Here is an 18,089-nt window from a genome sequence, read left to right as displayed (position 1 = left end):
AAAGGGAAATGTTTAGAGCTGCAGAACTACAAGGAGCACTGTGAGATAACCAGAAGGCCCTGCAAGGTCAGACAGGGATGGGGCAGGAGAATTTGTGGCAGCACAACCTGTAAGGAAAGGAGGGGACAGTCAAGGAGCAACGAGACATGGGGGACGCCGGACTCCACAGTGGAATCCTGGGACAACCTTTCGCAATCAACACATCTCTGAGTAGCCAAATTTATCACCCATTGAGGAGGTCTGAATTATACAACCAAGAATCACAACATTTTACTCTCTCTCTTTCTCTTTCTCTCTTACAAACACACACTCACACAAACACAAGCATGCACACGCACTCATGCCCTCCTGATGATTCCTTGGTGGTGTTCCTAGTGCAGGGTAGTATCCTGGGATACAGCAGAACAGCCAGGCTCAACCCAGCCCTTTCAGAGTTCACAAAATCCAATCCACATCCCTTCTGTTTTTGCACTGATATGTTCTGTCATGTTATGGTACAATTCCATGCCAGAGGTCAACAAATATTTGTACTCATTGATGGTCCCAAACAACTAGGCTCCAAAAATCTCCAAGGATGGAGCCCTGTGGTACCCCTAAAACTGCTGCTCCCATTTCCAACAGGAAGAACATGGAGAACAGAGCATCATCATCAAAGGCGTCATACAGCTCCCATATCCAGTAAATACCTAAGTCCAACGATCAGAACTGAACACCATCCCCCCAACACCACAAATACAGCCTGGGAAGTTGTAATCAAAACATTGCTGTCAACCACTAACATGGCAATAAAGGGAAAAAAAAAAAAATCAAAAATCAAAGTAATTTTCAAAATCTGCTATCCTTGAAGTTAACACACCGATACAACAGAACAAAACTTACCTGAAATGGCATTTGAACTGTACTAAACAATATTTCTGTTAACCCTCAACCAAGCAATCAGTAGTTGTACCCAAACCCCACTCCATTGGAAAGGCATGCACGGGTGATTAGTAGAGATGTTATTTGCTGGCTGCTGATTGGCTCTGCTGACCAACTGAGGGGAAAGCAGCTGTCGCGGGCATGCTCAGTCGCCCTTCATTTTGGTTCAGAGAGCAAACTGCTCTGGGTGAGTTTCAAGCATTTAGTCCAGCTCTCATTCCACAAAGAGTTAGAAATTATTGTAATTTTGGTCTTGTAAAAAAATGTGTGTGGTGAATTACACAAAAAAACCAATTGAAGATCCTACCTTTTGGTAAATCTGAATGACATGTTTCTACAAAACAAAAAATACAACAAAAAAAGCCTTAGTCAAAAGTGTATGAAAACAGTGGAGATAAAAATCAGAGATCCAGACTCACACCCAGCATTCTTGGATGGTTTCCTTTGCCAATTCAATATAGAACCAATAAAGGCAACCTATGGATAACGCTTTGGAACCAGCAGGAAGTTATGGGGCTCAGGACCAGCAGGAAGTTATGGGGCTTGGGACCAGCAGGAAGTTATGGGGCTCAGGACCAGCAGGAAGTTACAGGGCTCGGGACCAGCAGGAATTTATGGGGCTTGGGACCAGAAGAAAGTTGGAAGGCTTCAAGCAGAAATGACAAGAGTGGAGGATTTCCATAGTCTTTACCCAACCATTTCTTATGAAGAAAAGTGCTCTGACAGGAATAAAGTGACCTCTCCTGTACTATGGCCTTTATGAAGAGGAAAACAGCGACCTCAAGAAAATTTATTCAAACGTGTTCAGCTATCTTTGAGAAACGGGGAAACTCACAAATTGACAGATATTTGGCATAGAGCTGCACGATATATCGAATTGTGTTTTTTGCATAGTAGTAATAACTAGACGACATTTTGTCTTTTTTTTATTTAATCATACCTGATGCGGTATTAAACAACAAAAAGTTAGAGGCCACGTGAAATGTTTCAGGGGAAAAAATAACTATAAAATAAAATCAGTCTTATCTATTGGGTATTGATAAGACAGCCAATCAGCAGAAAGGCCTTGTAGCATCCATGTGATAAAAACAAAAAAAACAAATCACACGATCGCATAGAAGATGTACAACCTTGCTGCGGATTGGCTCTTATTACACTTAAAAATAAAATTAAATAAATAAATACATTTTTAAAAACAGCCCTAATTTGGCACTTAGATTTCTGGCTTTGGTCTAAATTCCCCTCATTTCATGTAAATCAGACACTGAGACAGGTAACGTCTTGAATAACAGACATCTTTTTCATCATCATTTTAAATCTTTGTCATGGACACAGTAGTTTAATGAGGGGTGTATCTGGGCCGGGTGGTGGCCAGGGTTGGAGCCTTACCTGCGCGTGAGCTTGGACGTGAGCTTGGTGAAGAGGTTGGAGGAGCCGCGGGAGCGCGACTGAGAGAGGGGCGTGGCGTCGTGGGAGAGGGTGGGCGAGGCGGGCGGGCCGTTGTAGGTGGCGGTGCGGCGCTCCCTCAGCTGGCCGCCGTGGAAGGTGCTGCGGCTGGCCGTGCCGCGCGGGAAGCGGAGCCGGTCCGGGGGCGTGGCGCCGCCGACGCTGTGGGTGGAGGCGCCCGGGTTCCGCTGGGCCGCCGGGGCCGTCGTGCTGTGTGTACAGGAGGGGGGGGGGGGCAAACCAGTGAAGGGGGGTAACACAAAAACATGTGCGCATTCCTGCAAGAGACCTAGGAGACAATCTTGGCAAGATTGTTCTTTGCTTACTGTAAGGGGGGCCAGACCTAGAATATAAATTCTAGAATCAGTATATATTCTATACCTAGAATGTACATTCTAGACACAATATCTAGAAGCTGGGTTTTCAAAAGGTAATGTAAGGGGGTCCCGGCCCCCTTAATATACTGTGACTATACACAGACTTATATTCCAAAATATAAACTTTTTTTAAAGGGTGGGGGTCCCTGGATCAGTAAAGGTCGAAAACCACTGATTGAGAAGATAAAGAATATAAATATTCTTTTGAAATGAATATGGCATTTGTCTCTTATATTATGTATTTTGTAAATCATGTTTTTCCCCTTCAGTGTTCCATTAAAATTTTTTTACCTTCAGTCATATACATACATAAGGTCACTGGAAAGATGTAAAGCTGACATCACTGTGACATAATTAATTTGTATGACATCTTACTATGTTAGTGTAGATAAAGGGAAGCGACCAATGTCATTAGCGCTAGAGTGGAGTTATTAGTGGGGAAACCAGGATGGTAGGGGGACGGGTGGGCCCAGTGGAACGAGGATGAGAGGCGGGGCCAGGCTACGAGTGGTCAGAGACTAAGCGCTGAGCGACGTCAGAGAGGCAGCCAGGAAGCGGGTGAGTTGACAGCGGCGGAGACGGACAGACTCGGGTTAGAGTGACGGACGCCGGGCCGGGCCCCCCTCCTCGCGCCTTACTTGGGCCTGAAGACGTCGGCCCGGCTGCTGGCAGGCGGGAGCGTGACGCGGCTGGCGTGGACCGCGGCCGACAGAGACGACCGCAGCCGAACCGAGGCGGAGGAGGCCGCGAGAGCGAGAGCGTGCGCCGGGGGGCTAGGTGCGCGAGCAGACATTTCTGTCAGGCTGTGAAACGGGGAGAGGGGGTGGGGCCAGGCAGAGGCAGGCAGTCAACGCCCACAAAGCAGAAACAAAAAAGCAGGGGGTGTGTTGGGGGGAGGGGGGAGGCACAATCAGAAGGGAAAGGAAAAAAGGCAAGAAGAGAATCAGAGTAACGGCCATTTACTCAGTCTTCTCTTCTTCTGTATAATAACCCCTTTAAGCAATAAGAGCAGTGGGGAATTTAAAAAAAGGTGGAAAAAAGAAAGAAAAGCAGCAGTTGATTTGTTTGCTGCTGTGGGGGGTGAGGTAAACTCTGAGGGCCGTCCAGGCCAGAGGATCTGGGCTACTCATAGATACTCCAGCAGGGGGCCTACTGAACACCATGTGAAACTCATAGCTTTACAATGGGGCATGGAATCAATGGGTGAAAGGGGGAAGGGTATTTTGGGCAGAGCCAGACTGCCAAGTGGAGGTGGTGAAGGGGTTACGGGGGCCAATCCAATCGCTTATTTATTCATCCTAGTATTTGCGGTCCTAGTTAAGGTCCACCATCTTCAAGGACATTCTAACTCGTTGGAATCCAATGCTACTTGAAGGAGCTAGGAACATGGAGCTAGGAGGCTCTCAAAGGATACTTGAGCAAAAAACAAAAAATGCACCCTTTGCGTGAGTACTTTTTCAGAACGCGTGACGTATAAATGATCAACCTGTGGATCCACCTGTCCCCATCTGCTACGTCTGAATCTGGTGTGACTTCAAACTGACGCTTGGCTGACATTCCACTTGCCTAATACACATTTCCTTGATTGCATGCGTCCTTTCCTCACTTCCTTTCCTAGTGAGCTAAGGAGCAAGGAAAAGACACAAGGAAAGGATGCAAAGAGGTAAAAATAAGCAAATGGAATGAGCCCCAGGAGTCAGTCCATCTTTAAACAGAGTCAAAGCCATCTCTGGGGTCCAGGTGTCTGTCGGGTGGGTTCAGGCTCAGTGGGTGGGGGCCATTCTGTCAGTGGATGAGGCCATGCTGTCCATCAGGCAGGATTAGGCAGTCTGTGGGTGGGGCCATGCTATCCATTTGGCAGGATCAGGCTGACTGTGGGTGGGGCAGTGTTCTCCTTACCTGTTCTCCTTCCCATTCTGGATGACAGTGTGACGGTCACTGGCGTTCCTGTCACTGCAGACGTACGTGTTTCTCCTCGACATGCCCCCGGTGTTACTCTGCAACAGTGACAACGGGGCAAGACGAAGGCGGAGTCAAACACAGACCCCATCGGAGCAGTGCAATTACGTATCAAGAACATCCATCATTTCACATTCTCTTGGCTCCTGCAAGGAAACGTTCCTTGATACCAGCTGTTAACATGCATAATTCTGTCAGAACACCACTTAAGGAACTTCACAGGTTTGGGAGTCTAATTTATATTCTTACATTGTCTCCAGGACACTCTTGAGGCAGTGTACTGAACAAAAGGTCCTTGGAATGTTTAGTGTCCCCTCAAAATAATGTGAAACAAAACAACCAAGGCAAAATGTGCCACAGTACTCTTATCATAGCTTGCCATCAACATGGGGTGTGCTGGATTCTTGTTCCCTGGCTGTGGGCCCGGAAAGAGGTGGCGCCCACAGCATCACTATGATGTCATGGTCACATGACCCAGTGACACTCACGCTGAGTGTGGAGGAGCCCTTCTTGCGGTCAGGAATGTCGGCCTTGTTGGGGTTGTTGGCGTTGCCCAGTATGGGGCTGCCCCCTGATGTACTGGACTTGCGTGGCTGAGCTACACCCTCCTCCTTGAGGTCATTGTCGGCCGCGCTGGTTTGGCTCCTCTTGGGGTAACCGGTCCCTGAGGGAATGGACGGTCCAACTGGAGGGGTGGGGGGAAGAACGAGAGAAACAGAGAAAACAATCATGTCTAAAGAGTGGTAATGTACCAGTTTCTTGCTGTATTCTTTTGGTATAATTTACATTCTTGCCAAATAAGCATCTTGAATTATCTGTGATGTACTGGAGAGAGGGGGAAGAGAAGAAAAAACTGAATAAGGAAGAGAGAGGAAAAGTAGACAGAGAGAAAGCACAAAGACAGTAGAAAATTTAAAACAGAGAGAGGGGTAAAAATAAAATAAAAAGATACAAAACTTCTATTAATTTCCCCACACTGCAGTGAAAAAAGAAAAATAAATCACTGTGACTAGCACTGTAGGGCCCGTTTCCTCCTGCTTACCCTGGTCACTGTAGCGTCTCTGTTTCTGGCTGGATGAGACGCTCCTCTGGACCTTGACGTGGGAGGGAGACTGGCCGTTGTTGAGTTCGCTGCTGGGCCGGGCCTTGGCCGACGACAGGTTACTGCTAGAGCTGGTGTCACTGGCCTCCAGCTGACAGAGAGAAACCACGTGCTCACACTTTCTAACCATCCTCCAAGCCTTGCTGTTATGAACCTATATACTCCCAGTCCTGTTAATCTAGATCTTTGTATATCCTGATGCTGTTAATCAGCATCAGGATATACTTATTCTCCTTATTCTTACACTCCCCATTACTGATTATCTAGGTTTTAATTCTCTTTAAACAATGCCTTGTTACTCTTGATCCTCATACTTCCTTTTCCATTATTCCAGATGCTCATGTACTCCATACTCCAGGGGGTCATACTCTCTGTTCCTTTACTCTAGGTGCCCATACTCCTCGTACTGTTAGTCTAGGACCTCACGCTCTCCATGCTGTTACTCTAAGTCCACATACTCCCTGTACTGTTACTTGAGGTCTTCATACTCACTACACTGTTACTGCAGGCACTCAAACTCATCATACTCTTATTCTAGGTGCTCATCCACCCGGCTCCATTACTCTCAGCCTTCACAGTTTCTGCTGTAGTGCCACTCTCACCTCGGAAGACTTCCTGCCCAGTAGCAGGTAGGTGGCCGTGATCTCATTGTACTTCATCCGCGCCAGCGACTCCTGAATGTTCTCTCTGGAGTAGCCCAGCCCCACCATGATATCTGCACATTCAAACACAACCCCACCGCGTGCGTTAGAACACTGTCAACAGCGACTGACACTTAATGACATCTGGAGGGTTCACCTGGTGAGGGGTTCCCAAAGGGGTGGTCTTTGCAAACATTCTGTATTTCCTCACTTAAGAATATTTAGTTTGTTCCCATATTTCAAAAATGATTTATTTTATTTTGGATAAGCAATCTGAAAATACTGTGATCACTGTAAATATAATTTTTGTTTATTGTAGCTTCATGACCTTTATTGATCCGTGATATGACAATTTAAACATTTTACATACACTGTGTTAAATGGCCACATTATTGCAGTGGTTTCTGGATAAAGGCATCAAAACAAAATCATTTTATTGAGCTGGGGGTCCAGAGCCAGTGGCAGATTATTTTAGGGGTTCGGACAAAGTTTGGGAAGCCCTGGCAGACCCTAACCCCTCGACACGTACCTATCCTCTTCTGGTCTGTGATATCCAGCTCCGGCTCTATGAAAGGCCTGAGCTCCTCCTCCTCACAGCCTGCGTTTATCCAGCGGTCCTTCATGATTTGCTGAGAGGAGGAGGAGGAACACGCATAACTGCAGTGGAATGCAGCAGAAACCACAGGGGTGTAACGCTGCCATGACACAGGGAGATGGGGGCGTTTGTCTAGACCAGGGGTGTCCGACAAGGGCCGGTGGGGGTGCAGGTTTATGTGTTAACCCAGCACTAAGACACTTGATTCAACAAATTAACTAATAACGGTCTTTAATCAAGACATTGATAAGTAGAATCAGGCATGAATCAGGCAGCCACAACAAATAAGACTGGATCCCACTGGTCTAAGACAGAGCACTCTTGTGTGCATGTGCGTGTCGATGTGTGTGCATATTTTGTGTGATTGAGAGTGAATGCGTCAGTCCGTACCTGTGTGTATGAGAATGAGTGTGTGCGTGAGAGTAAGTGAATCAGTCCGTACCTGTTTGTATGAGAATGAGTGTGTGCGTGAGAGTAAGTGAATCAGTCCGTACCTGTGTGTATGAGAATGAGTGTGTGCGTGAGAGTAAGTGAATCAGTCCGTACCTGTGTGTATGAGAATGAGTGTGTGCGTGAGAGTAAGTGAATCACTCTGTACCTGTGTGCATGAGAATGGGTGTGCACATGAGAGTGAGTGTGTCGGTGTACCTGTCTGTATGTGAACAGCTACGTGTTTGTGCATGCATTTAAATGCCCACTTACCTCCAGCGTTCCCCGCTTGGTGGGATTCAGCACCAGGAAGCGCTTGAGGAGGTTCTCACAGTCAGTGGACATGTAGAAAGGGATCCTGTATTTACCCCTCAGCACCCGCTCACGCAGTTCCTGCAGGGAGCAGCACAGAGCGGAACCAGACATATACGCTCAGTCAAAAGAGGTAAGGGTATAGCATACACAGGACATACACACCGCCACTGACAGAAAGACACATAAACACACAAGCTCACACACAGAGACAAGGGCTACTTGCAAAGCACCTTGTAAAATGCATACTATATGCACACACTGATAGACAAAAAGAAACAGAAATGGAAGCACATACACAAACAGACAGACACACAACCACATACAAGACACACATGCACCACAAACTAGGGCTGTTACCTTTTTTGCTTGTTAATCAAACTTGTGCAAATCTCAGAAATTTTGGGTGTGATTGAGGGTTTCAAACTTGTAATCACAAGGCAAAATAAAGCCCAGGAGTGCCCTGCACTTCAATATCAAAGAGACCGAAAAACAACAAGCCATGTTATTGTTTTGTCTGGAGGGTAAACTGTTAGGTAGCCTAAATATAAAGTTCATTTGTGGGTCATGGAAGCCGGTAGGCTACACATTCAAAATGAATTGTAATTGTAACTCCACCGCACCTCAGGAGTGCCACTTGGAAATATAACTGGTTCTATGCCATTGGAGACAAAATAATAACAAGTAATAAAGTTGCTGGCAACGCAAGCACATAGCAGCAGCCCTGCTAACCCTCCTAAGTCTGACACCTTTTTCCCCACCGAAGGGGATTGGTCAGTTCATTTTAGTTTAAGCAAGCCATGCCATTGTTGTGAATTAAAGATTGCCTTGTGAGTTGCAATTTTTTCATTTGTTTGAGGAACATTTGAACAGCTGATTGAGTCATTTGATTGCTGTAAACGGCATCAACGGCATTGTAATGATGTTACATTTAAGCTAATCAGCTACAGGTTTAATGGAAAATTAAAACCATAATAATTCTACATTGAGGCAACGTTTTATGAAAATTTTGAGGATTTGAACAAATTCAAATGAATTTATCTTATCAATTAGATTTGTTGAAAGTACATTTTTATAAGAAGTGACAGCCCTAGCGCACGCACGTACGCACACAAGAACACAGGGACAGGGGCAGGCACGGACCTTGAGGTTCTGTCCGTCGAAGGGCAGGGAGCCGCTGACCAGCGTGTAGAGGATGACGCCCAGGCTCCACACGTCCACCTCGGGCCCGTTGTACTTCTTCCCCTGGAAGAGCTCCGGGGCGGCATAGGGGGGGCTCCCGCAGAACGTGTCCAGCTTGCTGCCCAGCGTGAACTCGTTGCTGAACCCAAAGTCGGCGATCTTGATGTTCATGTCCGCGTCCAGGAGAAGGTTCTCCGCCTGACAGGAAGCCAGAGAGTCAGGCCCCAGAACGTGGAGGTGCTTTCCAGCCACTTAACAGGGCGCAAACCCGATGACATCTCTACACTCTGTCTCTTGTCATAAACAACATGATAACTAATTAAATAATAAAGAAGGTGTATGGAAAAATGGAAATAAAACTATGCCTACGGCATATGCTGTTAAAGATGTTTCCTCATAATTTTGCAAACAAAACATGTAAATTCATGTGATGGCAGTGGGTTCATCATGTGCAAATCGGGGGGGGGGGGGGGGGGGGGGTGAAGCAATGGCCTGTGGGTAAACGCCATTGGCAGTGCACCCGGAGTAAAAACCAGAAAAAGGATAAAAGTAGCGTAAGTTTTAAAACTTGCCATCCCTTACCTAAGCCTGCTCAGCCACAGCCACTGTATCTAAACTATCGTTTCATAAATCCTAACTATGTGGGAATGGATACATTCATTTCCCCAATGGAATCAAAGGAAAATATTTACATATAACACAGTAATGATAGCTTAACCTTCATGAAGTTTTCTGGGAAAAATAGACATTCTGTGAAAATTCATTGTAGGGATGAGTTAGAATATTTGAATAGTCTTTAGTCCATTACAAGATTTACTTATTAGGTTTCCAAAACAGTTCTATGTCATTTTTATTGGGCACAACAAATTACTTTTAATGTTGACAGCTCTCAAAGAATATTATCCTCCATCTGTCATTCTTGTCATAATCTGCTCAAATGGTATCACTGGTGTAATTCAGAATTCCATTTAGCTTTGTAAGTCTACTCAGTTTGGCTCTATAACTGTAGCATAACTATACTGTAATAATGGTAATCACAAGTTTTTTGTTATTTAGAATTAAAAAGCAAGATAAGCATGCATTTAGTAAGGATGTTGTTTTGATACAGACTGGAAAAAAATGTACTTGGACTGGGGAATCAAATATTGAAATACTTATTGTTAAAAACCATCAATTATAAAAAGCTAATTTTGTCTTTTCGTGCCCTTCCCTAATTCATTGAAACTTCGATTTCAGTTCTGCTTTCGTTTCTGTCCATTTGTATCCATTTTTACTTGATGAGCCAATTCCAATCCCTGTTAAGTGCATTAATAATCAGTAATAACCATACTGTAATAACTGGTAAGAAAAAGTATATTACTGAGTAACACTGCAGTGACACACAGCTTTATTCAGTTCCCAGACGCCTATGGGAAATGGTGTAAGATGGAGAGGCAAAACTCTGCATTCCTTACCTTTAGGTCTCTGTGCACTATGTGCTTTTGGTGACAGTACTGCACTGCAGACACAATCTGAAACAAAATGGAGGGAGTTGAAACATAAGGGATGGGAGCAGTTTCAACACAGAAGTTAAATTTATACAAGGGGTGGCGCAATGTATACGGAATTTATTTGAGAGACCCCTGTGTTTTACAGGAGTCCACCCTGCTTATAATAGCAATGGTCAGTATCACTTGTGGATGGTCCAGAGGGCTGTGGAAAATGGGATCCAGGGTGTTTGATTTGACATTTTGCCACAGCTCCATTATATATGTAGGTCCATTGGATAACAACATCACAATTCAGATTCCCTTCTATGTACCAGTGTTTAAATATTCACTGAACTATAGTTTAGAGTGGCCGCTGGATTAAGGTGTCAAAGGTCAACCATTTTATGGAGAGTTGGGGGTACTTGGCTACATGGGTGGTCAGTGGTGCTAGAGTCACAGAACAGGGACATCCTGTTGCCAGTTTAGTGCAGTCCTTGCCCCCTCTTCCCGACCCAGAACCGTGGCCAGCGGCTCCACGTGGTTCAGCTACAGTACCTGTCTAAATTTAGCCCTGGCCTCCTTTTCCTTCATCCGTCCGTGGGCCACGAGGTAGTCGAAGACCTCCCCTGTACAGACGCAGAGACACTGTGATAAACATTGGGAAATGGCAACAAAGTACAGTCATTTTCTCACATGAAAGGAAGAAAAATCCCCCCTTTTAAGGGAGGAGGTCTCACTGTCCAGCATATGATTACGTGCCAGAGCCTCAGGGACCGTGAGCAGCAGGCTGCGTGACTAAAACTGTTTCTTTAACATTTTTTGATGGAATATTCAATTGCTAAAATTATATTTAAAAAAATAAGTTACGCACAACCAGCCCTAGTTGTAACTGTTGACCTTCATTTTAAGTAGCGTTCATGTGGGGTCAACCCAATAAAGCATATTTGTGTTTGAATTCAAGGGAAAGCATCACATCACCACAGAGGAACCACCCCTCTGGAACCAGAGGGACTGCTGGGAGGATGTTAACACAACATGAGGCCAATGAACCCGCGATGAACTGCCAATCTGCACCATAGCAAGTCACAATGGAGACCATGACTTGGTTCGTATAAGCTAGCGACTGACGGCAAACGGTAGCCTCGCCCATTATGGAGCTCATTCAGCTTCAGTCTCCCATTAAAGAGTAAGACGGCCCTGTTTCCCAAATCCAAACTCCAGGCGATGTGTACAACACAGTATGCAGTTGGTATAAGCCAATATTTCTTTTTCTTAATTTGTTTTCAGACATTCACATGCCAAAACCTTCCAGTGCTTTGACCCTTAAAAACCTAATACCTACACCTTGATATGGCTCCTTTATAAACCTAAATCCAAATATCTCAGGAGAGAAGGCCGCCAGCCCCACCCGTCTAGTGATGACGCATCGCTGTATCGAGGGCGGCAAGAGGGTCTAGATTGCATCCGGCTGCCAGTGTCCCTCCCCTTGGAATCCTTTGAGGCGGGGAATCCTCAAAGGGGGTGTGGTCTAAGGTCCGCATAATGAATCACCCGGAGACGCTACCCCTCAAAAGCGACTGCCAGTTAAATAGAGCACCAGAAAGAATGCCATGCCTGCCCTTTCTCCCGGTTGCCATGGTAACGACAGCGTCATGAATGGACGCCCAGACTTTCCTATCCTTGCTGAAATATGACCTTTCCTGCTGCAAAGGTAAAACTGAACTGAATAGAAACAGGTCGTCTGCTTTGATGGACTTTTCACCTTCTAGTGGAACAATGCGGTTACTGCCTTCACAGCTGAGGGTGCTGATCATCCAACTGCTGAGCAAATGAGGGACACAAATTTTCCTCACAGTCACAATTAAAGTCACCCCTCTCTGGTCCTGCCACACACCCTGACACACTCCCCCACACACATGAAATGTTACGTTTCAGTGGACTCACCACCGCTGGCGTACTCCATCACCAGGTAAAGAGTCTTCTCAGTCTCGATGACTTCAAACAGCTTTACTGAGGGGGACAGGGGGGAAGGTGGGGTGAGGTACATACGTAGAGTACAAAAAAAATCTCTGCACTCTTTTCATGTAGATTATCACAGATAAGCAGAAAATTAAAATGTGAGAATACTGTTGAGGGTACTCAACCTTTTTTCCAATTGTAGTTTTTGTTATAGTACTAACTGTACTATAATTTTGTGTGACTTTAAATCAATTATGAACTCATACGGAATGTCAAATAGAATTTGTGGGCTGGGCTCACTGTTGGATGGAGCTAGGTGGGCACAGGGAGACGGCGGCAGAGTTCTCCCCGTGGTCGCAGGCGTTCACCAACGCCTAGGTATGGTGCGAGGTCCCTTCCCATGCGCACCAGCAAGTTTTGTGTGAACCAGTCTAAAAAACACTACTTACCAATATTTGGATGGTTTAAAATCTTCATTATTCGGACTTCCCTGAAAAGCTGAGAGAAACAGAGAGAGGGAAAAAGGGAGGGAGGGGGACAGAGGGGGAGAGAGGAGGAGGGGAGAGAGAGAGAATGAGAGAGAGAGAGAGATGTTAAGGAATGCGCAGAAATGACACTGTTGACTAACTCAAATGAGACACATCCATGGTCTAACTGAGACACAGGCATGGAGAGTAATGTCTAATGAAAATCTATCCTGGAAAACAGGTGCATTCATGCAATGGGACAGACCACAGATGCTAATGACTAACTGGATGGTCAATATTCTCAACCATGAAAAAACTGCCGGTATTGATGTAGAGTGGACAAAAAAAGTGAAAGGGTAGATCATCTGGTTACCATAAATAATCTTTGGGACAATGTAGAGACAAGTCTTTGTACACTTTATAAGGGAAGGAGGTGCTAGTATCAGCATGACCAGTGGAGGGCACCATCTGGTCATGAGGTCCAAAACATTCCCAACCCCTTCGCTCCTTCTGCACTTGCCTTTAACAGCAGTCGCATGCTACCCAGTGACAGCTGGTAAAGAAACCGGGTCATAAACCAGGTGGTTGTGGGTTTGAATCCCAGAAGGAGGCGCAGAATAACCCTCAACGGAGCAATTAATCAGACCGCCTTCACTTACAGTGCAGTGACATAAATGGAAAATTCAGTAAAGTGTAAAGTGTAATTTGCCCTGCATAAGGCATTTCTGTACATAAATATAAGAACATAGTGCTGCATTCACTTTACTGGGGGGTGGTGTTGCTGAGCAACGACAATAGACCTAAGAGTGCAGGGGGTGTAAATCAGCTTCTGTAATGCATCAAGGAGCACTCGCAGGTTTCCAATATCCCTGAATGCACATTCGCTGGTTATTTATTTGGTGTTCTTCCTGGTAATGTGCACCATATCCGATGAATGGCATGGTATTAAAGAGCTTTGCCAGCAGTGCAGCATTTAAAATAACTGCCTCAGTGCGAGGCCGCGGCCAGACTGATGGCAGCAGTCCTCTTCTCTTTATCAATGTTTGGTCTGCCTGTCATTTTTAATAGGAATTATAATAGAGATTGGCTGGGGGAAGCTATGCAGTGGTGCCATTTTGGGCCTTTTCCTTTATTAGAAGCCAATGGAAAAGTCATCAGGATCATCTCCACACTCACAACTGCATGCACACACATACAGAGCCAAGCTCTCCCAAAACACACCAGTAGGCCACCAAGCCATAAACACACTCATCCAACCAAATATACCTGCCCCTACGCACACAACACATGCACCAACCTGTGCCAAATACCTACTCATCCATATGTCCACACACATACACATACACACACACACACAATCACGGCAGACCAGGTCATAAGTTGGTCAGCATCCCTTCCTCCCATCTGAACGTGACTGGACCACGGTTCAGATGCCTTCAGTGGCGCAGACGGCGAAAAGCAGCATTCTACACGTCCTGCTTCAGGCCTATTATGCATTTACTGCTGCCTTACTCCAGAGGGCGCTACCAACAAATTTGGTGACGCTACTTTACAATTTCCTGTCTGACTTCACAGGTTGTGCTCACTTGCAAATGTGACCAATTAGCTCTGAGCCTCCCACAGGCCTGTGGATCCAAGGGGGTTAAAACAAGCCATGAAACAGGCAGCTCCACCTCAAAGTGCCCTACAGCACTGCTTCTTATAGCTTATGTATATGCTTCTTATGCTTATGCTTCTAATAATAAAGTCTCATTGTAAAGCCCCTGGTTCGCACATTATCAGTTTGCGCGACTCATCTGACAAGGATTGATGCCACCCAAATCTAATCGGGGAGGTCGGGAGGGTGGTGGCATCTTTCAGGAGGGGCCGGTTTGGTTCCCCTCTGATGAGACCAGGGAACCAGGGGTCCTCGGTGAGTCTGCGCCCTGTTCCACTACCCGCAAGGTGGACTCCGCCTTCTGAACAAGCCAGCGAACACAGCGGGCCTATATTTAACCGCGAAAACACACCGCCTGTGACTTTGAACATGAAAAGCGGTAATACAATCTACCAGTCAACAACCCGCCGCCCCCGCCCTCGCCCACCTCGCCAGTCGTCCGAGGAGACCTTCCTGTTCTAAATTTTCCTTTAACCAAACAAGGGGCGTGGCTCAGCCTCGGGAGGGAGTGGCGCAGTGACAGACAGCTGTCGCCTCGGATGCCCAACCCCCAAAGCCGGCAGTGGCAGTAACGGGCAGAACTGCAGCTCCAGTAGGCCCAGCCCACTGGGCACTACTGGAGCTCCGGTCCAGCAGGGTTCAGCACCGTTCCTCCAAAGCTGACTGTTTGAGCTCCCTCTAAGCCTGGAGGGCCGCAGGTCCTGCTGATTTTTGGGGTGTTCTCGGCACAAGTATTTCATTCAAGCTGCTGATTGGCTAAGGAATCCACACACCTTGTTCTCAAGGCCTTAATCGGCAGCTGACTGAAAGTAAAACCACAAAAACCCACACACTGTGGCCCCCCTGGGGGATTCAGTTTGACACCCCATGCACTACGCGATACCCGTGATCGCATTACTCACAGCTGCTAAAAGCTGGAAAGTTACAAATATTTAGCCTTACCAAGTGTGACTGAATGGAGCAGATTTCAGTTTGCCCACAGCTCCACTGTCTCACTTCCTCTCAGGTCCTCCACAAATCAACAGAGTCAGGAGGTGTGAGGAGCCACTCCCAGTACAGTACGGAGTGTGTCCCGGGAAATCTGAGCCCCCCGGGTGGAAGCTTTGGCGGGACGGGTATCACAGTAATTACCACAAAGCTTCAGAGAATTCCACTCACACACCATTCTGAAGATGGCGGGCGCCATTAGTGTGTGTGTGTGTGTGTGTGTGTGTGTGTGTGCGTGTGCCAGTAAGACAGGTACCACTGAACAGTACCAAACAGTGCGGAAGCCGTTAAGCTTGAATACACGCTGGCAACTCTTTCCACCGTCTTCCATAGCCAACAAAATGGAGGATTGGGGGTTCCAAACCTTGAATGGACTTACACTGTCACTAGATTTATTGCAGATGCTTAACAATGATGACTGGGCAGCAAGAGAACTGGCTGGTGAACCAGACCGAAACGACTCCTCGGTTCTAAAAAGAAAGCCAGGCATCAATGCTACCGTGTTTGGACCCTGGTTGGATGGACCAGAACTGAACGACCTGCACTGTCGGGCCGAAGGGCAGCCGAAACGGACGTGGTCAGTCGGACTCCGGGCTGACGAATGTCCCGGTGCCGAGATATCACCCATCCGCATTTCTCTGTGGAGGCGATGATCAATCATAGCGGAGCATTGTGTCAACTGCCCATGAAGAGCTGGAGACCAATTACCCCGGGGCAAAATCGACCACTACAGCAACAACACTGGACCGGTTTAAAAGCTAAGAAGGAAAGCAGCACGGTTTGCATTGGGAGTCCATTTTGTGCCACAGTGCATTTTCAGTAACACTGCTATTGGCGAGGGCACACGCAGTTTGAATCTAAAAGCACATTTGCAGGTCCCAAGCAAACCATGATCTGTACTGTATCACACACCCAAATAAACAGGTAATGGATGGATGTCCCATACTAGGGGTGTAATGATACGTAGATCCGGATCAATGCATCGGTTCAAAGGGCAACGATCCGATCCAATCGATACAACATAAAAAAATGGATCCGTATCGTTATGAATCATAGCAAAATATTTTTTAAAATGTCCATAAACTTATGGTGGTTTGCACTGCCAACATCCTTGTTTGTGTTTCCAACTCAACCTCACCACCACTCATCATGCACGGTGCCGTTTTTTCCTTCTGTAAAACGTATGTCAAATTTTTATACTTTCAACTTCATTTGCATGTATGTGTGCGTTGTAACAGGATTGCATTAGCTGGATCTTATATATTCATCGATTCCTACTATATCTAATAGTTTTGGATTGTATCATTGCTAAATTTGTGATGTTCTCAAATACTGTTGCCTCAAAAATCAGTCTCTTATTGTGCTCAGGTTTGAGGTCTACACCCCTACCCCATACTGTCAATGAGCGGCATGCAAAAAGGTCTGTGTATCACTGCAATTACACCTTAGCATACCTCCAGGATAACGCTGGACAATTCTTCGGCAAAACTGAAGGGGTGGCTGAGGGACATGTCCTGCACACAGGACATTTAAGCTATCCCACAGAGCCCGAAATGAAGCTAAACGGAATGAAGCCAGATGCTGAAGAGCATTCTCTCCTGGCCTTACCTCCTGCAGGGGCACTGAGCTATCATACAGCAACAGTTACAATCAAATACATTTCACAGAACATAAATGCATACAAGTGCTTCAAACAGCTCGTATTCCAATGTGTCCCTCAAATCAAGAAACTAGCCACAAGTGACGTTGCATGTTTCTCTCTTCAATGCTGAACACTCTTTGCAGCTAGCAGTCGATATCAAGACAAGATCAGGTCAAAACCTAGTGCATGGCTGGACCGGCCGACCAATGGTGTGACGTCATAACTCGGCCGACCAATGGTGTAACTTCATCACTCGGCCGACCAATGGTGAAACTTCATCACTCACTCAGTTACTCAGTCAGTCACAGACATTCGCGTTTGTAGGGCTGGCCCCGCTGTTACAGTAGAGCTAAAAATAATTTTAAAAACACAGCCCTACTATAGCACTAAAAAACAGCACAAGTCCTGGTCTGCTTTGCTCCTCCTGCTGCGATGGTTTATGGTTCATTTGCATGCTTCTATGACGCATTGCATGTGTGCATCGTGTCAAGTCAGTGCGTTTGTGGAGTTTGCTTGGCAATTGCGATTATTTGCAATTTCAGCAGTGTTTGCATGCAAACTCTCCTTCTGATGACACAGCAGATGTCAAAATCAAGTGGTCTGGTAAAAGAACAGCTTTCTGGTTTCAGATTCCACATCAAAGCAACTGAATCCTCTCACACTGTGCACTGTAAAAAATACACACCCCATGTAAAAAATAAAATAAAATAATTATGAGTTTTAGGCACTTTCCATATTTTAACATGCATTTTAATAAACATGGCTGGCTTCAAGAGAATGTTTAGTTCAAATAGACAGCACCAATAAAACTGTTTTTCAAAACCGCTGCACTACTTAGGCCTAACAGGCATACTAAAACATTTCACAATGAAACTCAATGTGCTTCGCAATGGCATATTATGAGCCCAAAGTTGCTGCCTACTGCCAAACTTTTTTTTACTCCAGAA

The 18,089-nt window shown here is 46.0% G+C and overlaps 1 protein-coding gene across 5 annotated transcripts in view; it reads right to left on the bottom strand.

Moving 5' to 3' along the window:
• Positions 1-18,089, bottom strand: part of LOC135257036 (MAP/microtubule affinity-regulating kinase 3-like) — a 35,308-nt gene that overhangs the window by 4,636 nt on the left and 12,583 nt on the right. For 2 of the 5 annotated variants that reach the window (XM_064339416.1, XM_064339418.1), the window contains exons 4-16: positions 12,839-12,887; positions 12,375-12,440; positions 10,986-11,056; positions 10,416-10,472; positions 8,923-9,159; positions 7,741-7,860; positions 6,973-7,072; positions 6,405-6,517; positions 5,743-5,893; positions 5,189-5,385; positions 4,641-4,738; positions 2,308-2,574; positions 1,226-1,252 (exon numbers count right to left, since the gene is read on the bottom strand). In XM_064339416.1, coding sequence (XP_064195486.1) covers positions 1,226-1,252; positions 2,308-2,574; positions 4,641-4,738; positions 5,189-5,385; positions 5,743-5,893; positions 6,405-6,517; positions 6,973-7,072; positions 7,741-7,860; positions 8,923-9,159; positions 10,416-10,472; positions 10,986-11,056; positions 12,375-12,440; positions 12,839-12,887 — 1,553 coding nt within the window. Of the gene's footprint in view, positions 1-1,225; positions 1,253-2,307; positions 2,575-3,379; positions 3,545-4,640; positions 4,739-5,188; positions 5,386-5,742; positions 5,894-6,404; positions 6,518-6,972; positions 7,073-7,740; positions 7,861-8,922; positions 9,160-10,415; positions 10,473-10,985; positions 11,057-12,374; positions 12,441-12,838; positions 12,888-18,089 lie in introns of all 5 variants that reach the window. The other 3 variants (XM_064339417.1, XM_064339419.1, XM_064339420.1) reach the window with 2 other exon arrangements.

Source organism: Anguilla rostrata, chromosome 6 (assembly GCF_018555375.3).
Source record: "Anguilla rostrata isolate EN2019 chromosome 6, ASM1855537v3, whole genome shotgun sequence".
NCBI lineage: Eukaryota > Metazoa > Chordata > Actinopteri > Anguilliformes > Anguillidae > Anguilla > Anguilla rostrata.
The sequence above is the reverse complement of the archived record's forward strand: the minus strand, read 5'-3'. Positions and strand labels throughout refer to the sequence as shown.